The sequence below is a fragment of the Streptopelia decaocto genome (genome assembly GCF_964273445.1).
Source record: "Streptopelia decaocto genome assembly, chromosome: 12".
In the NCBI taxonomy this organism is placed as follows: Eukaryota; Metazoa; Chordata; class Aves; order Columbiformes; family Columbidae; genus Streptopelia; species Streptopelia decaocto.
In genome coordinates this window covers 17,919,768-17,937,884 of record NC_138667.1, presented here as the reverse complement: position 1 = coordinate 17,937,884, position 18,117 = coordinate 17,919,768, and the positions used below count along the sequence as shown (strand labels likewise).

The 18,117-nt window shown below is 55.9% G+C and overlaps 3 protein-coding genes across 4 annotated transcripts in view; all 3 read right to left on the bottom strand.

Moving 5' to 3' along the window:
* Positions 1–5,604, bottom strand: part of LOC309445054 (protocadherin gamma-B4-like) — a gene marked incomplete at its 5' end in the record, with an annotated part of 61,088 nt that extends 55,484 nt beyond the window's left edge. Inside the window, one exon of one of the 2 annotated variants that reach the window (XM_082063501.1) lies at positions 4,703–5,604. Coding sequence is in view for 1 of the 2 variants with exons in the window: in XM_082063498.1 (XP_081919624.1) it covers positions 1,836–4,277 (2,442 nt within the window). Of the gene's footprint in view, positions 1–1,835; positions 4,597–4,702 lie in introns of those variants that run through there. The other variant, XM_082063498.1, reaches the window with a different exon arrangement.
* Positions 5,605–8,219: 2,615 nt separating this feature from the next.
* LOC309445325 (protocadherin gamma-A2-like) lies at positions 8,220–10,727 on the bottom strand (the record flags this gene model as incomplete). The annotated part of the gene is made up of 1 exon (XM_082063963.1): positions 8,220–10,727. One exon carries the CDS (start codon positions 10,725–10,727, stop codon positions 8,220–8,222), a length of 2,508 nt encoding a protein of 835 aa, XP_081920089.1.
* A 1,817-nt stretch (positions 10,728–12,544) lies between these two features.
* Positions 12,545–15,227, bottom strand: LOC309445324 (protocadherin gamma-B5-like; the record flags this gene model as incomplete). Its single annotated transcript, XM_082063962.1, has 1 exon — positions 12,545–15,227. The coding sequence occupies exon 1, from the start codon at positions 15,038–15,040 to the stop codon at positions 12,545–12,547; it is 2,496 nt and encodes an 831-aa protein (XP_081920088.1). The 5' UTR covers positions 15,041–15,227.
* Positions 15,228–18,117: the final 2,890 nt, after the last annotated feature.

The window sequence follows — 18,117 nt, the reverse complement described above, 5'->3', positions numbered from 1 at the left end:
ATTAAGACCAGGGGGAAGAAAGAAGTCTCCCGTGGTAGTATTATTTCTACCGCACGGCAACATGTGTCCCTAATGGCGATATATGTAAAGTAAAAGACGAAGTGTAGAATATTACCCTCTGACGCCACCTATCCAAAAGCAAAACCTGCATTACCTATTTTCACAGCTTTTTCTAGCAGTCGTGCTCGAATTTCTTTTCTCTCACCATTTCTGCACATCATAATTGCGTCATACAGCCCCATCAATTCACCATATCCCGACCTACAGAACAAAGCAGCAAGGAAGATACTCCCACAAATGGATACACGTGATTTCCTGCACTGGCTTCTCTCTAAGGCATACTTTCCTTTAACGATGCGTGCTACTTCTACTGCACGGGAATAATTACTTGCTAATGCCTACGTATGTGTTAGATATTTTTTCTTAATTTAAAGTGCCGAATATTACGAGTCTTTACGCATTTGTCCAAAACCACAATTCCCACCATTAATTTTTATACCTGCTTGAAAGATACAAGGTACAAGGATAGCAAAAGAAAACAGGCTCTGAAATTCAAAACGTGATATTCATATCACTGAGGGACCAGATATATCAGGCTCATTAACCCAAGCAGCAGGAACTCTTCTTTAAATACCGACCCATACTAGAATGCCACCACACAGACGAATTTCCCAAACACCAGCAATAGCACCAGCCAGCAACGAACATTGTCCCTCAAAAGGCGGCCACCTCATGGATGACCCTTCACTCTTGACCTTGTCACTTTTCAGCTGCACATCGGGGGCTGCTCTGAATCAACGTGATTTTCTCCCCCCATTCAAGAACACTTTGGAATTTTTGATTACGAGCTATGCTTGCAGTTAGGACTTACTGCTCCATTTTAGAGTAACTAAGTAGCAGACAGCGATGGGCATAAACAAAACAAAAACTCAAAAAATGAAAAAAGTAAGCATAAGGCAAACTCTTCACGTTAAACGAAGTACAACAAGAACCACCACCCCCCGTTCTCCCTGCCAAGATTGTGCCGCAAAGGCAGGCCCGGAAAAGGCCCTGGTCCCAAAAAGCCGGTTGCAGAGAGACCAAAAAGACAAAAGGCCAAAAATGCAAAAGGAAAAAACAACCAAACAAAAAAGCCACCCAAACCCCCAAACCAACAACACAACAAAACAAACAAAAAACAAACGAACAAAATAACAAATAGCAGCAACAACAAAATCCGTAAATGAAGGAAAAAATGCAGTAGTGAACTAACAAGCCAGTAAGGCTGGCTTCAGCTATATGCCGAGCACGACGGTAATGTTGGGGTTTGACCAGCCTGGATGTCAACCTAGTTGCTGTCCTGTCCTGGTTCCCTCCCAGCTGAAAAAGTCCATGGTCTCCATGACAAAAACCAAAACATCAGTGAATTCTAACATTCTTTACATACCAGCTCCAAAACACGGTCTAGCTAGTGGCAAGAAAATATTACTTCTGTCCGAGGGCGGATGACTGTGAGATAAATATATTCTCATGCTAAATCCAAAACAGAAGACCATGCAGACTAGCAAGAAGAAAATATTATAACTTCTAGGAAGAAAACTACATGGATCACAATAGAACAAACAGTGGCAAGAACCTCCCCATGAAGCCTAAAAGAGGAACAGTTGATGAGGCAGTAAGTGCGGGTGCGCACAACCTGTTCCCAAAAGAGCAGCGGCACAATATTAGTTAATTCCTCCACGGAAACAGAAATGAGCACGAACCGCCAGAGCAGACAAACCAAGATTCAACAGACCACTAATCCCAGCACGAGGTTAGGGAAGGCTCAGACTCAAGGACCGTGCAGGCTCACAGACCTGTGGTGCGTCGGGGTCGACGGGCGGCTCTCCCGCGCCGGCGCTGCTGATCGGGCTCCTCTTCCCGCTGGGCTCGCCGCCCAGAAGCTCCTCCGCGGGCAGGCTGGGCAGCGGCGGCGGCGGCCAAGCGGCCTCGGCCACGGCGCGGCCCGGCGCCACGCACAGGTTGTAGGAGTAGGGCAAGGTGCCCTCGCAGAAGTCGGCCGGGAAGGCGGCGCCGGCCACGGACAAGCGCTGCGCGCCCAGGCAGCGCAGGACGGCGGGCGGCCCGGCCCGGCGCAGCCGCGCCAGCACGGCCAGCGCCACGCTCAGCAGGAACAGCGCGGACAGCAGCGCCAGCGCCAGCACCAGGTAGAACTGCAGCTCCGCCGCCGACTCGCCGCCCGCCGCCCGCTCGCTCAGCTCCGGCAGCGCCTCCTGCAAGCTCTCGGCCAGCACCACGTGCAGCGTGGCCGTGGCCGACAGCGCCGGCTGCCCGTGGTCCTTCACCACGGCCACCAGCCGCTGCTTGGCCGCGTCCCTCTCCGACACGGCCCGCGCCGTGCGCACCTCGCCGCTGTGCAGCCCCACGCGGAACAGCGCCGGCTCCGCCGCCTGCACCAGCTCGTACGACAGCCACGCGTTGCGCCCCGCGTCCGCGTCCACCGCCACCACCTTGGCCACCAGGTACCCGGCCTCGGCCGAACGCGGCACCACCTCGAACGGCTCCAGCGCCGGCGCCGACCCCGGCACTCTCTCTCCCGCTTCCGCCGCCGGCCAGAGCACCCGCGGCGCGTTGTCGTTGCGGTCCAGCACGAAGACGCGCACCGTCGCCGTCGAGCTCCGCGCCGGCTCCCCGCCGTCCTGCGCCCGCACGACCACGGCGAACTCGCGGCACTGCTCGTAGTCGAAGGAGCGCTGCGCGTACAGCGCGCCGCTCCGCGCCTCCACCGACACGTACGCCGCCGCGTCCGCGCTGCCGCCCGCCAGCCAGTAGCTCACGCGACCGTTGGCGCCCGCGTCCGCGTCCCGCGCGAGCACGCGCAGCACCGGCGCGCCCGCCGCGTTGTTCTCCGCCACGTAGGCGCTGTAGGCGGCCTCCTCGAACACCGGCGCGTTGTCGTTCACGTCAGACACCTCCAGCACCAGCGCCGTGCTGCTCGACAGCGACGGCCGGCCCCGGTCCCTGGCCACCACCGTCACCCGGTGCTCGGCCGCCTGCTCCCGGTCCAGTGCGCTCGCCGTCACCACCTTGTACGAGCTGCCTGACGACTTCACGAGCGACAGCGGCGCCTCGCCCGACAGCTCGCACGACACCTCCCCGTTCTCCCCAGAGTCCCGGTCATTCACGTTAAGGAGGGCCACTACTGTGCCTGGCGGCACGTCCTCTGCCACCGGGCTCGACACCGACAGCATCGATATCTCGGGCGCATTGTCGTTCACGTCCAGCACCTCTATCTCTACTTTGCAGTGAGCCACCAGACCGCCCCCGTCCCTCGCCTCCACGGCCAGGCTGAACGACCGTGTGTCTTCGAAGTCCAGCGCCTCCTGAAGCATGATCGTCCCGCTCTCCGCGTCCATTATGAACTTCTGAAGCAGCTTGGAAGGCGTTTCCCCGAAGCCGTAGGTGATAAGGGCATTGGTCCCGGCATCCGCGTCGGAAGCGGAGACGTTTAGTACAGCCGACCCCGGCGGTGCGTCCTCCCGCAGGCTCGCGCGGTACCGGTCCTGAGCGAACACCGGTGCGTTGTCGTTGGCGTCGGTGACGTTGATGCAGAGCTGGGCGGTGCCGCTCCGGGGCGGGTCGCCGCCGTCCAGCGCCGTCAGCACCAGACGCAGGTTCGGCTCGCGCTCCCGGTCCAGCGCGCGGCGCAGAACCAGCTCTGCGAACTTGCTGCCGTCCGGGCTCTCCTTCACCTCCACCGCGAAGTACCCGTTGGCCTCCAGCTCGTAGCCTTGCAGAGAATTGCTGCCCACGTCTGTGTCTTCTGCCATGCCAAGGTAAAAACGAGCACCGGGAATTGTAGATTCAATTATTTCGAAGTTAATATTATCTTTAAGAAAACGCGGTGCATTGTCATTGACGTCCTGTATGGCTACTTCGACGTGGAAAACGTTGAGCGGGTTCTGCACCAGCACTTCGAAGCTGACGGAGCAGGACGCCGCCTCGCCGCACATCTCCTCCCGGTCCAGCCTCTCGCTCACGTACAGGTTCCCGTTCTCCGCGCTCACCGTGAAGTATTGCAGCTGCCTTTTAGCGGCAGTCGCCAGCCGCAGCTTGCGTGCCGGCAGGTCCGCCGGGCTCAGCCCCAGGTCCCGCGACAGCGGCCCCACCAGCGAACCTCTGCCCAGCTCCTCGGGGATGGTGTAGCGGAGCCGCTCCGCCGCCGCCCGCCAGCACAAGCCCAGCAGCAAAGCGGGCAGCAGCACTCGCCCGCCTGCTCGCTTCCGCCCGCCCGCCATTCTCGGCAGCGCTCGCCGCGCTCCTCCCTCCTGCCGCTGCCCTCTCTCCTTCCAGACACTCTTCGCAAACAGCGCAGAGGCCTCCGGAGGGCAGCGAGTGATGTGGGCGCCAGCTCGGACTCCGCTGCTCCCCAATCCGCGCAGCCTCTCGCCGCTGCTGTCCGTGCCGCTGCCGCTCTGGTCGGCGCCGGGCGAGCGAGCAGCCTGCGGGGGCAGGACGCTGCGGCAGCTCGGGCTGCGGCACCGGCTCCAGCGCCGCTCCGCCTCGGCCAACAGCGGCACCCGGAGGCGCCGCGACGCCACCGCAGCCGCCTGATGCCGGCCGGGGCTTCGGTCCCTGCGCTCCGAGCCGCGCGCTCAGCAGCTGCCGCGAGTCGGTGCCATCGGCTACGGAAATGCGAGATTCTGCATTTCTTCAAAATTACCTCTTTTAGGGAACATGGTAATTATGCACATCTAGTAACATGGAGGTGCAGCAGAAAGGTTCCCACGTGCCCAGAATACTACAACTACCAGTCAGTAGGGCAGCACTAGAGAAGGCAGTTTGCTTGTGACACCAAGACAATGATGTGTCTTTTGCACCCACATTACAAGGAACACTCCACGTGTGGGGCCGTCAGAAGATGGCAAGGATAAAGCCTTTCAACACCTATGAAAATTACTTGATCCTCCTCAGTACCTCATTGTACGGTAATATGATCTCTCATCGATAATAAAAGAAAATTACAGAATGCAAGAGTCTCTGCCAAACAACAAATCTTGCTTCATGACCATTGAGAGAGCAAGGCACATTACGACCAGCTACATCATTTGAAGCACTACACTGACCACGGATTTGGAAACTACAGGTACAGTAGACTTCCCTAAACTCTGGTTGATGCAAACAAGAGATGATTCCATGGATGACTACTGTGCTCATTCAGAGGTTCCTGGTGGTAACTCAGTTCCTCATTATGCCACTCTCCCTGCTCCCTCAAAACATACAGAGACATGGCCTACAGGGCTCAGTTTCTCCTTCACAAGCTTCTTCAACTGTTGCATTTACCAGCAAATGGCCATTCAGACATATTTCTGTGAAAACAGACTCTTCCTCAGCAACTAGGCCATTCTCACAAAGAAGTAGTCGCATTTTACTTCAGATAGATAGACAAAGACAAGAAGGCCACTTATAAGTACTGAACAGGTATTTATGCACAACTTTGCCCTTTGCCATCATTTGTGATTGCATTTCTAAGGTACTGCTTCATACATTTCAAATAATTACTAGTAAATCACAATGTGTTGTAAGACAATAGTGACAAATAAAGCCATTAACAACAGGGTTTTAGAAAACCTGGAATTAATAAACCATTCACAATGAAAATACCTGTGTATATCTAATAGTGCAATCCTTTGTGGAATGGTACCAAGCAAGATATGAACATTATATCGGCATTCGGACATACTTGCTACACTCAGCTGCAGCGCTTCCCGACCATCTCTGTAAAAGACATGATGATGAATGGTAAAGCAGATGTTAGGTGCTCACAGGACAGCAACGATCCATTGGACGTTAACCCTCCTTTGACTGAAGAGGCCACAAGGTTACCGTGTGAACATTCTTCTTCTGGTCAGCAAGTTCGTTCTCACAAAATCATTCCAAATACTGTAAGATTCAGAATGTGCTCACCAGCTGGTAAGAAGCACAGAAGAAAACAACCTTTCTAACCAGTAGCGCTGTTAAGAAAGCTTCTACTCTCTTCCTTATACACTGTTTGCATCACTTCTAAACACTTAGTATCAAAATATCAAGTGCTGCCATACATCAGATAAAAATATGAATGAAGCTGTAAGGTGGTATAAAAAGCATAAATGAATAACCCTTCAGAGCAAGAATATATTTGGTGAAGTGTCATGCTCTTTTTAAGGCATCCCAGCAGAAACCGTGACAATATTCTCTTCTTTCTAACACTTTACCCATAGTTCGAAGGTCAAAGAAGAGGCTTATAGTGTATAAGCACCACATTCAGTCTGCAAACATCCCGTTCTTTAACTCCGCTCCATCTTTGGAAGAGCACAGTGGTGGATCACAACCAAGGTGACCAACCAGTGCTTATGTGCACACACATATTTTAGAATGCAACTCTTAACAAAAGTACATTCACTTCTCTTCCACCCTCTCCCACAATACGATAGTTGGAGCTCATTTGGACTCATCCAAGGAAATTCCCGCAAGCAACAGGCAATTTGCAGCAACACCTGGGAATGCTGCCTCCGTTGAGGAAGAAGTACCTCCGATGTGGAAAACACACACTGCATTCTGGTACACAAAATGACACTGCTGTCACTGCTGGCTGAGGAACGGGCTGTGTGAGCAACACATGAGCCAAATACAAGACCCACCCTAAAGCAAGCACAGGTGTCTCTACTTTCATTTCCAATACTGGCTTACATTCATCCTAAATAACGACTGTTCAATGAAAGCCCCATTTCTCCTGCCTCCTTCACCAACTGTAATGCTGAGCAACAATCCCACATTCATTGCCCCCGAGCATGATGCAGCAGCACACAGTGCATTGCAAAACAAAGCTTTGCCTTCCCTGTAACCAAACCTCCCTCTGCAGGATGCAGAATATGGTGGGGAAAGGGCAGAGAAGCAGCAGAGAAAAGGTGTGTACAGGGAAGGCACCTGAACTCAGACAACTAGAACAGATGTGACCTTCCCAATTTGATCAGACACCCTGAGGTCAAGCTCACGACAAGAAGCTTATGACAAGAAGCAAGGGAAGAGTTAGAAATATACAGAAGTGAATGGATCAGTTGGAATAACATTTCTTAGGCCAAAGTTATTGTACACAATCAACTCAAATTGCATGGTACTCCATTAGACCATGCTTGTTTTAAACATGACAGGTGAGGAAATGACCATCTGTTCTCCTATAGCATCACCACCTCACCCCCCACTCCTTCCTGCTGGCTCCTGTCTTCTCTCCACATGGATCACCATTCTATATGCACAGTTATTGTGCAAACACTTTAGGATTACAGAACGACCATTGCCTTTCAGGACAGGGAATCCAGAATCACAGCAAACATGGCACAGGCCTTGGCACCAGCCATGAAGCCAAACCATTGCTCAGACAAAACCACACTGACCCACCAATTTTCCTGGCTGGAATCCATCCTCACACACTCCTTACTCTACACTCACAGCCTTTAATTGAATCATACACAATATCCAGCCCTTCACAATTTGCATGGTGTTCTTTGACCCTCTGAATTTACAAGCATATGTCATCAAAGATCAGTTGCCCAGACCATTTCTCTTCGATATACACCACTATCATACTGTTGTCCCAAAAGCTGGGTTCTTTACCTGATATGAAGCAGTCGAATATAAACACAAAGTCTTCGCAGGTGTGGGCATGATTCTTAGTATAAGAATGGGCTTGTAATGAACAAAGATCGTATTTATATATTAAAACCCCTCAACTTATTATGCATGTTCCAGGATGTTCAAACACCAAGGAGAGGAAATCATTCAGATCGTTATTATCTGTGTTAAAGGAGAGCACTGAACCGGGAGTCCTCCAGTGCTTGCACGTACTTAGGTTAGTAATTGCTCATAGGATACATCTCTTTATGTCGGGAAGACACCTGACAGTGCTAATAACGCAAATTTCAATTTGTTACTAAGGCAACACAACTGTTCAGAAGAACCAACAATGTCTGGGAAAACAGTATCACACATCTCACGGGGAAAATGAAAAACGATCAAGCATGTGATCAAAAACCAAACTCCTGCTTAAACGAAACCCAGGCCAGCAGCAGCACCACTTCTCCTGCCTCCAACACCAACTGTAACCCTGAGCAACGATCCCACGTCCAGCTCCCCAAACCAAAAGCCACCTGCTCAAAACGAATTGAAGAACGCAGCTTGTCTTTCCATTTAACCAAACATTCCTAGGCAGGACGCAGCAGAACGCAGCAGTGAAAGGGGAGAGCAGCAGCAGAGGGAAGGGCCGCGGAGAAAGGGCGGTCACTGGAACTCACCGGGGGAGCGGCGGGGTCCTCCCCCAGCCGCGGCGCGGGCTCGTCGGGCGGCAGGCGGGCCGGGAGGGTGTCGCAGCAGCTGGCGCCCGAGAAGCGGAGCTGGCTCTTGCGCGAGTCGGCCGTGAGCGACACCTCGTGCGAGTAGGAGTGCAGGAAGGCGCGGACGCCGTCGATGCCCACGAAGTGCGAGGCCGGCACGCCGCGCAAGGCGCCGCCGCCCGCCGCCAGCAGCTGCGAGCGGCGCCAGCGCCGCAGGCGCAGCGCCAGCAGCAGCAGCAGGAAGGCGAGGAAGAGGCAGGACACGGCCGCCACGGCCAGCACCAGCCAGCGCGTCAGGCTGCCGGCCGGCTCGCCCGGCGCCGCCGCCGATGCCGCGCTGCCCAGCTCGGCCAGCAGCTCGGCCACGCTCTCGGCCAGCACCACCGTCAGCGTGGCCGTGGCCGACAGCGCCGGCCGCCCGTGGTCCTTCACCACCACCACCAGGCTCTGCCGCGCCGCGTCGCGGGCCAGCGGGAAGCGCGCCGTGCGCACCTCGCCGCTGTGCAGCCCCACGCGGAACAACCCCGGCTCCGTCGCCTTGGCCAGCTCGTACGACAGCCACGCGTTCTGCCCCGCGTCCGCGTCCACCGCCACCACCTTGGCCACCAGCGCGCCGGGCTCCGCCGAGCGCGGCGCCAGCTCCACGCCCGCCCAGCCCGCGCCCGCCGCAAGCGGCGCCGCCGGCGGGTACAGCACCTGAGGCGAGTTGTCGTTCTCGTCCACGATCACGAGCCGTACCGACACGTTGCTGCTCAGCGCCGGCGCGCCGCCGTCCTCCGCCCGCACCCACAGCCCCACCTCGCGCACCTCCTCGTAGTCGAACGAGCGCAGCGCGTACAGCGCGCCCGTCTCCGCCTCCACCGACACGTACGAAGACAGCGGCGCGCCCCGCACACGCCCCTCCCCCAGCCGGTACCGCACGCGCGCGTTCTGCCCCCAGTCCGCGTCCCACGCCCGCACCCTCAGCACCAGCGCGCCCGCCGCGTTGTTCTCGGGCACGCGGGCGCTGTAGCGCGCCTCCGCGAACACCGGCGCGTTGTCGTTCACGTCCAGCACGCGCAGACACAGCACCGCGCTGCTCCACAGCGCCGGCGACCCGCCGTCCATCGCCCGCACCGTCACGTTGTACTCCGACACCTGCTCCCGGTCCAGCTCGCGAGCCGTCACCACGCTGTAGTAGCTGCCCCGCGAACTGCGCAGCAAGAACGGGACGTCCCCGTCCAGAGAGCACCGAACCTCGCCATTCGGCCCTGAGTCCCGGTCTTGCACGTGCAATAGGGCCACCACGGTCCCCGACTGGGTGTCCTCAGAGATCTCGCTCAGTGATGACCGCACAGAAATTTTCGGCGCGTTGTCGTTGACGTCTGTCACGGTGATCGTGACTTTTGCCGTGTCCGAAAGGCCCCCGCCGTCCCGTGCCTGAACGTCCATTTCGTACGAGTCGACTTCCTCGAAGTCCAGGCTCCTCACCAGCGTGATTGCTCCTCTTTCGACGTCCAGATGGAAAATCTCCGATGCCAAGTCCGTCGCCTTCTTCAGTGAATATTTTATGTACCCGTTGAGCCCCTCGTCGGCATCCGTGGCCGTAACAATGACGATGGTGGAACCCACGGGCACGTCCTCCGGCACACGCACCGTGTACTCCGCCTGGCTGAACACGGGCGCGTTGTCGTTGGCGTCCAGCACCGCCACGCGGATCCGCGCCGTGCCTGTCCGCGCCGGCTCGCCGCCGTCGCTCGCCCTCAGCACCAGCTCGTGAAACGCCGCCTCCTCCCGGTCCAGGGCCTTCGCCAGCACCAGCTCGGGACGCTGATCCCCGCCGGGACCCGCCTGCACGGCCAGCGAGAAGTGCTCGTCGCCGCTTAGCTCGTAGCTCTGCACAGAATTCGGTCCCGAGTCCGGGTCGTGGGCCTCGGTCAGGGGAAACCGCGACCCTGGGGCTGTCGTCTCGCTCATTCTCTCTTCCAGGTCCATTTCCTTGAAAGTGGGAGCGTTGTCATTAATGTCCGTGATTTCCACTTCGATTTCGTAAACTTGCATATCTCCCTGTAATACCACCTCACAACGCAGCACGCATTTCTCCAGCTGCCGGCACAGCTGCTCTCTGTCTATCCTCTCCGTCGTGACTAAATGTCCCGTCTTCCCGTGCAGGGCGAAATACTGCGTCCTACCTTCGGAGACAACGCGGACGCCGCGGTCGCCCAGCGCCGGTAGCTGTAGCCCCAGGTCCTTGGCCACGTCGCCCACGAACGAGCCCTTCGGCATCTCCTCAGGAACCGAGTAACGCAGCTGCCCCCACGCCGCCTCCCACGCTGCCACCAGCACGCCCCACAGCAGGGCTCGCCCCCGCCGATCCCGGCGCCTCCCCGCCGCCCACATCTCCGCCGAGGCACCGCCGGCACCGCACCTACAACGGCAGCCCCTCCTTCTCCTTCGGCCCCTGCTCGCCCCTCCCGGCCGCTGCCGCCGGCCCCTCCGCCTCGCTGCAGCACGGCTCCGCACCGCGGGGACACTCGCAGACCGCTCAGTCGCCGAGTAGTCAGTCAGCGAGCGAGCGAGCCGGGCTGCAGCGGGCGGGGCTGCCGGCAGCGCTCCGGCCTTCCTCTGCCTCCTCCTCGGTCAACAGCGGCGCCCGCAGCCTCCTCCCGGCACTGCAGGCACCGAGCGCTGCCCAGCGCCCGGCCTATCCCACCCACAGCTCGCAGTCATGGGACAGTGGCCACGGAGATTTCACTTCTCTCCAGCTGTGATCTCCTGAGTCGTTTGCTTTCTTTCTACCGGACGGGGAAAAAACGTTTTTGTAATGGTGATATATCTAGAGTAAAATCTGAAGTTTAGAATATTACAGTCTTACACCATCCGTTCAAAGGGAAAATCTCTATTACATATTGCACACCCTTTTGTAGCAATTGAGCTTCAATTACTTTTCTCTCTACCTCTCTGCAGGTTAAAGTTGCCCCATTATTGCCCCATATCCCGACCTATAGAAAAAAACAGCAACGAAGATACTCACTGAAATGAAGAACAGGCTTTTCGGTAAGCGATACTTTTCTTTAACGATGAGAGTTATTTTTACCCCACGAGAAACATTACTTGCTAATGGCCATCTACTTATTATAAAATATGTCCCTATTTTAACGTGCCGCATATTAGCAGTCTTTTCGCATTTGTACAAAACAACAATCTCCACCCGAAATTTTTTTAGCGGTATTGTTGAATGACTGGTACAAGGACAGCAAAAGAAAAGAGGCTGTGTAATTCAAAACGTGATATTCATAACAGGGAAAAAAGGCTCATTAACTCAAGCAGCAGGAACTCTTCTTTAACTACCGACACATTCTGGAACACCACCAGCCACATGAATTTCCCAAGCACCAACAATATCACAAGCCAGCAACGAAGATTCTCCCTCAAAAGGCGCCCACGTCAGAGACGACCCTTCACTCTTGACCTTGTCACTTTTCAGCAGCACATCGGAGGCTGCTCTGAATCAACCTAATTTTCTCCTCCAACTAAAGAACACTTCGGAATTTTTGTTTATGAGCTATGCTTACAGTTAGGACTTAGTGCTCCATTCTAGACTAACTAGGCAGAAGGCAGCGATACGAATGAACATAACAAAGAAAAAAAAATAAAAGGATAAAGCAAACTCTTCATGTTAAACGAATTACAACTAGGACCACCACATAGCCGTTCGCTCATCTCCCCGTTCTCCCTGCCTAGATTGTGCCGAACAGGCAGGCCCTGAAAGGAGAGTGCCCAGGTCCCGAAAGCTTTTTGGTCTCCTTGGCAACAACCAAAACATCGGTAAAATCTGACGTTCTTTTCAAACTAATTCCAAAAAACAGTCTAGCTAGTAGAGACAAAATATTAACTCTAACAGGAAAGATGAGTGTATGATCACATTTTTCTCATAATACACGCAAAACAAAACTTTGCGACAGCTACTAAGAAAAAAAAATATTAATTACTAGGAAAAAAAACCCTGAATCACAGCAGAAGTAGCATAGGCAAGAACGTCGTCACGAAGCCTAGAAGAGGACCAGCTGATGAGGCAGGAAGTGCCAGCTCGCACAGCCTGGTACCAAAAGACCGGAGGTACAGCATTAGTTCATTCCTTTATATAACCATGGATCGGGAATAACCGCCAAAAGAGAAAAACGAAGAGCCAACAACCCACTACCGCCAGCAAGAGGTTAGGGAAAGCTGAAGGAAAAGGAATGCGCGGGCTTACAGACCTGCGGTGCGTCGGGGTCGGCGGGCGGCTCCTCCGCGCCGGCGCTGCTGCTCGGATTCCTCTTCCCGCTGGGCTCCCCGCCCAGAAGCTCCTCCGCGGGCAGGCTGGGCAGCGGCGGCGGCAGCCAAGCGGCCTCGGCCACGGCGCGGCCCGGCGCCACGCACAGGTTGTAGGAGTAGGGCAAGGTGCCCTCGCAGAAGTCGGCCGGGAAGGCGGCGCCGGCCACGGACAAGCGCTGCGCGCCCAGGCAGCGCAGAACGGCGGGCGGCCCGGCCCGGCGCAGCCGCGCCAGCACGGCCAGCGCCACGCTCAGCAGGAACAGCGCGGACAGCAGCGCCAGCGCCAGCACCAGGTAGAACTGCAGCTCCGCCGCCGACTCGGCGCCCGCCGCCCGCTCGCTCAGCTCCGGCAGCGCCTCCTGCAAGCTCTCGGCCAGCACCACGTGCAGCGTGGCCGTGGCCGACAGCGCCGGCTGCCCGTGGTCCTTCACCACGGCCACCAGCCGCTGCTTGGCCGCGTCCTTCTCCGACACGGCCCGCGCCGTGCGCACCTCGCCGCTGTGCAGCCCCACGCGGAACAGCGCCGGCTCCGCCGCCTGCACCAGCTCGTACGACAGCCACGCGTTGCGCCCCGCGTCCGCGTCCACCGCCACCACCTTGGCCACCAGGTACCCGGCCTCGGCCGAACGCGGCACCACCTCGAACGGCTCCAATGCCGGCGCCGACCCCGGCACTCTCTCTCCCGCTTCCGCCGCCGGCCAGAGCACCCGCGGCGCGTTGTCGTTGCGGTCCAGCACGAAGACGCGCACCGTCGCCGTCGAGCTCCGCGCCGGCTCCCCGCCGTCCTGCGCCCGCACGACCACGGCGAACTCGCGGCACTGCTCGTAGTCGAAGGAGCGCTGCGCGTACAGCGCGCCGCTCCGCGCCTCCACCGACACGTACGCCGCCGCGTCCGCGCTGCCGCCCGCCAGCCAGTAGCTCACGCGACCGTTGGCGCCCGCGTCCGCGTCCCGCGCGAGCACGCGCAGCACCGGCGCGCCCGCCGCGTTGTTCTCCGCCACGTAGGCGCTGTAGGCGGCCTCCTCGAACACCGGCGCGTTGTCGTTCACGTCAGACACCTCCAACACCAGCGCCGTGCTGCTCGACAGCGACGGCCGGCCCCGGTCCCTGGCCACCACCGTCACCCGGTGCTCGGCCGCCTGCTCCCGGTCCAGCGCGCTCGCCGTCACCACCTTGTACGAGCCGCCCAACGACGCCACAAGCGACAGCGGCGCCTCGCCCAACAACTCACAGGACACCTCCCCGTTCTCCCCGGAGTCCGGGTCATTCACGTTCAGGAAAGCCACCACCGTGCCGGTCGGCGCGTCCTCCGGCACTGGGCTGGATACTAACGTCAGTGTCACCTCGGGCGCGTTGTCGTTCACATCCAGGACCTCGATCTCCACTTTGGAGTGAGCCACCAGACCACCTCTGTCCCTCGCCTCCACGGCCAGGCTGAAGGATCGCGTATCCTCGAAGTCCAGCGCCTCCTGAAGCATGATCAGCCCGCTCTCCGCGTCCACCACGAACTTCTTAAGCACCTTGGCCGGCATTTTCCCGAAGCTGTACGTGATGCGAGCGTTGCTCCCGGCGTCCGCATCTGAGGCGGTGACGTTCAATACCGTCGACCCCGGCGGCGCGTCCTCCCGCAGGCTCGCGCGGTACCGGTCCTGCGCGAACACAGGCGCGTTGTCGTTGGCGTCGGTGACGTTGATGCAGAGCTGGGCGGTGCCGCTCCGGGGCGGGTCGCCGCCGTCCAGCGCCGTCAGCACCAGACGCAGGCTCGGCTCGCGCTCCCGGTCCAGCGCGCGGCGCAGCACCAGCTCCGCGAACTTGCTGCCGTCCGGACTCTCCTTCACCTCCACCGCGAAGTACCCGTTGGTCTCCAGCTCGTAGCCCTGCAGCGAGTTGCTGCCCACGTCCGCGTCTTCTGCCATGCCTAAAAAAAAGCGTGCGCCAGGGGACGTCAATTCGTTGATCTCCAGCTGGAAATTGTCTTGCAGGAAGCGTGGGGCGTTGTCGTTGACGTCCTGAATGGCCACCTCGACATGGAAAACGTTGAGTGGGTTCTGTACCAGCGCTTCGAAGCTGACGGAGCAGGACGCCGCCTCGCCGCACATCTCCTCCCGGTCCAGCCTCTCGCTCATGTACAGGTTCCCATTTTCCCCGCTCACCATGAAGTATTGCAGCTGCCTTTTCGCAGCAGATGCCAGCCGCAGCTTGCGTGCCAGTAGGTCCGCCGGGCTCAGCCCCAGGTCCCGCGCCAGCGGCCCCACCAGCGAACCTCTGCCCAGCTCCTCGGGGATGGTATAACGGAGCCGCTCCGCCGCCGCCCGCCAGCACAAGCCCAGCAGCAAAACGGGCAGCAGCACTCGCCCGCCTGCTCGCCGCCGCCTCTGCCTCTGCTCGCCCGCCATTCTCGGAAGCGCTCGCCGCGCTCCTCCCTCCTGCCGCTGCCCTCTCTCCTTCCAGACACTCTTCGCAAACAGTGCAGGGGCCTCCGGAACAATGTGGGCGCCGGCTCGGACTTCGCTGCTCGCCAATCCGCGTCGCCTCTCGCCGCTGCTCCCTGAGCCGCTGCCGCTCTGGCCGGCGCCGGGCGAGCGAGCAGCCTGCGGGGGCAGGACGCTGCAGTGGCTCCGGCTGCAGCTCCGGCTCCAGCGCTGCTCCGCCTCGGCCAACAGCGGCACCCGGAGGCGCCGCGACGCCACCGCAGCCGCCTGATGCCGGCCGGGGATTCGGTCCCTGCGCTCCGAGCCGCGCGCTCAGCAGCTGCCGCGAGTCGGTGCCATCGGCTACGGAAAAGCCAGATTCGGCTTTCAGTTTGGCGACTTTGATCATATCCCTGGCAAGGCGAACCAGGCAGCTCTGTTCATCGTGGAAGTGAAGACTCTGGCGGTGGAACGTGCTCCCGAGAGGTGGAGGAGTGAGCAGACTTCGTACGGCAGAGCACAGGTAAGTACAAGCAGGTGCACTGTGCAGCAAATATATGACATCTATCAACAGCTTGCACTCTTGCAGCGACTCATCATTCCCCAACTCTTTTGTTTCAACTGTACGAGCTGTGAGGAGCAGTAGCTGTAGCGTACTTCAGAGGAGGAGCTCTTGTAGAAAGGAATGTCCAGACCTACGTCTTAAAGCGTTTCTTCAGAATTACCTCTTTTAGGGAACAAGGTAATTATGCACATCTAGTAACATGGACCTCCAGCAGAAAGGTTCACACGTGCCCAGCATACTACAATTACCACTCAGAAGGACAGCACTAGAGAAGGCAGTTTGCTTATGACACCAAGACAATGATGTGCACCCATAATACAAAGAACACTCCAGGTGTGGGGCTGTCAGAAAATGGAAAGGGTAAAACCTTCAACACCTATTAAAAGTACTTGATCCAACTCAGTAGCTCTTTATACGATAAGACCACCTCTTCTCAACAACCAAAGGAAATCACAGGATGCAAGAATCTCTTGAAAACCAGCAAATCTTAGTTCTGGGCATTGAGAGAACAGGCCACATTAAGACCAGTTATATTGTTTCAAGTTCTAGAGAGACCACGAATTTGGAAAGTACAGGTACAGTAGACTTCCCTAAACTCTGGTTGATCCAAACAAGAGATGATTCAATGGATGACTACTGTGCTCATTCAGAGGTACCCGGTGGTAACTCAGTTCCTCATTATGCCACTCTCCCTGCTCCCTCAAAACATACAGAGACATGGCCTACAGGGCTCAGTTTCTCCTTCACAAGCTTCTTCACCTGTGGCAGTTATCAGCAAATGGCCATTCAGACATATTTCTGTGAAAACAGGCTCTTCATCAGCAACTAGGCCATTCTCACAAAGAAGTAGTTGCATTTTTCGTCAGATAGATAGACAAAGACAAGAAGGCCACTTATCAATACCGAGCAGGTATTTACATAGAAACATGCCCTTCCTCCTCATTTGTGATTGCATTACTAAGGTACTTCTTACATGCATTTCAAATAATTAACAGTAAATCAGAATGTGTTGTAAGACAGTAGGAATAAATATACCACAAACAACAAAGTTTTAGAAAAAAATGGGGTTAATAGGCCATTCACAATGAAAATACCTGTACACAGGTATATATCTAATAGTGCAATCCTGTGTGGAATGGTACCAAGTAAGAAATGAACCAAGCAAGATATGAACATTATATCAGCATTAGGACATACTTGCTATACGCAGCTACAGCGCTCCTTCTAACTACACCTCTCTGTAAAAGACATGATGATGAATGGTAAAGCAGATGAAACGTGCCCACAGGACAGCAACGATCCATTGGAGATCAACCCTCCTTGGACTGAAGAGGCCACAAGGTTGCTGTGTGAATAGACCTCTTGTGGTCACCAAGTTCATTCTCACAAAATCATTCCAAATACTGTAAGACTCTGAATATGATCAACAGATGATAAGGAGCACAGAAGGAGAAAACCACCTTTCTAACCAGTAACACTGTTAAGAATGCTTCTACTCTCTTCCTTACACACTCTTTGCGTCACTTTTAAACATTTAGTATCAAAAGATCAAGTGCTGCTACACGACAGATAGCAATATGAAAGAAACTTTAAGATGGCATAAAAAAAAAGCATAAATGAATAACCCTTCAGAGCAAGAATATCTTTACATTTGTTGAAGTGTGATGCTCTTTGTAATGCTCCCCAACAGAAACAACTACAGTACTCTCTTCTTTCTAACACTTCACCCATAGTGTGAAGGCCGAAGAAGAGGTTTATAGAGTCTGCAAGAACAAGATCTGGTCTGGAAACACCCAGTTCTCCAACTCCACTCAGTCTTTGGAAGAGCACAGTGGTGGATCACCACTAAGGTGACCAACCAGTGCTTATGTGCACACAGGTATTTCAGTATTTAGCTCCTACCAAAAGTACATTCGCTTCTCTTGCACGCTCTTCCTCAATATGATAATTGGAGCCTTACTTGACCTCAACCAAGGAAATTCCCACAAGGAATCTGCAGAAACACCTGGAATTGGCCTCCTGGTTGAGGAAGAAGTACCTCCAATGTGGAAAATATACACTGCATTCTGGTACACAAAACTGATACTGCTGTCACTGCTGGCTGAGGAATTAGGCTGTGTGAGGAACTCTCACACATGAGATAACTACAAGACCCACCCTAAAGCAGGCACAGATGACTCTACCTTTCATTTCCAATAATGGCTTACATTCATCCTAAATAACAACTGTTTAATGAAAACCCCATTTCTCCTGCCCCCCACACCAGCTGTAATGCAGAGCAACGATCCCACATTCATCACCCCAGAGTATGAAGCCGCAGCACACAGCGCACTGAAAAATGAAGCTTTGCCTTCCCTATAATTAAACCTCCCTCCGCAGGATGCCGAGTATGGTGGGGCAAGGGCAGAGAACAAGCAGAGAGAAGGTGTGTATGGGAAAAGCACCTGCACTCAGACAACTAGAACACATGGGATCTTCCCCATTTGATCAGACACCC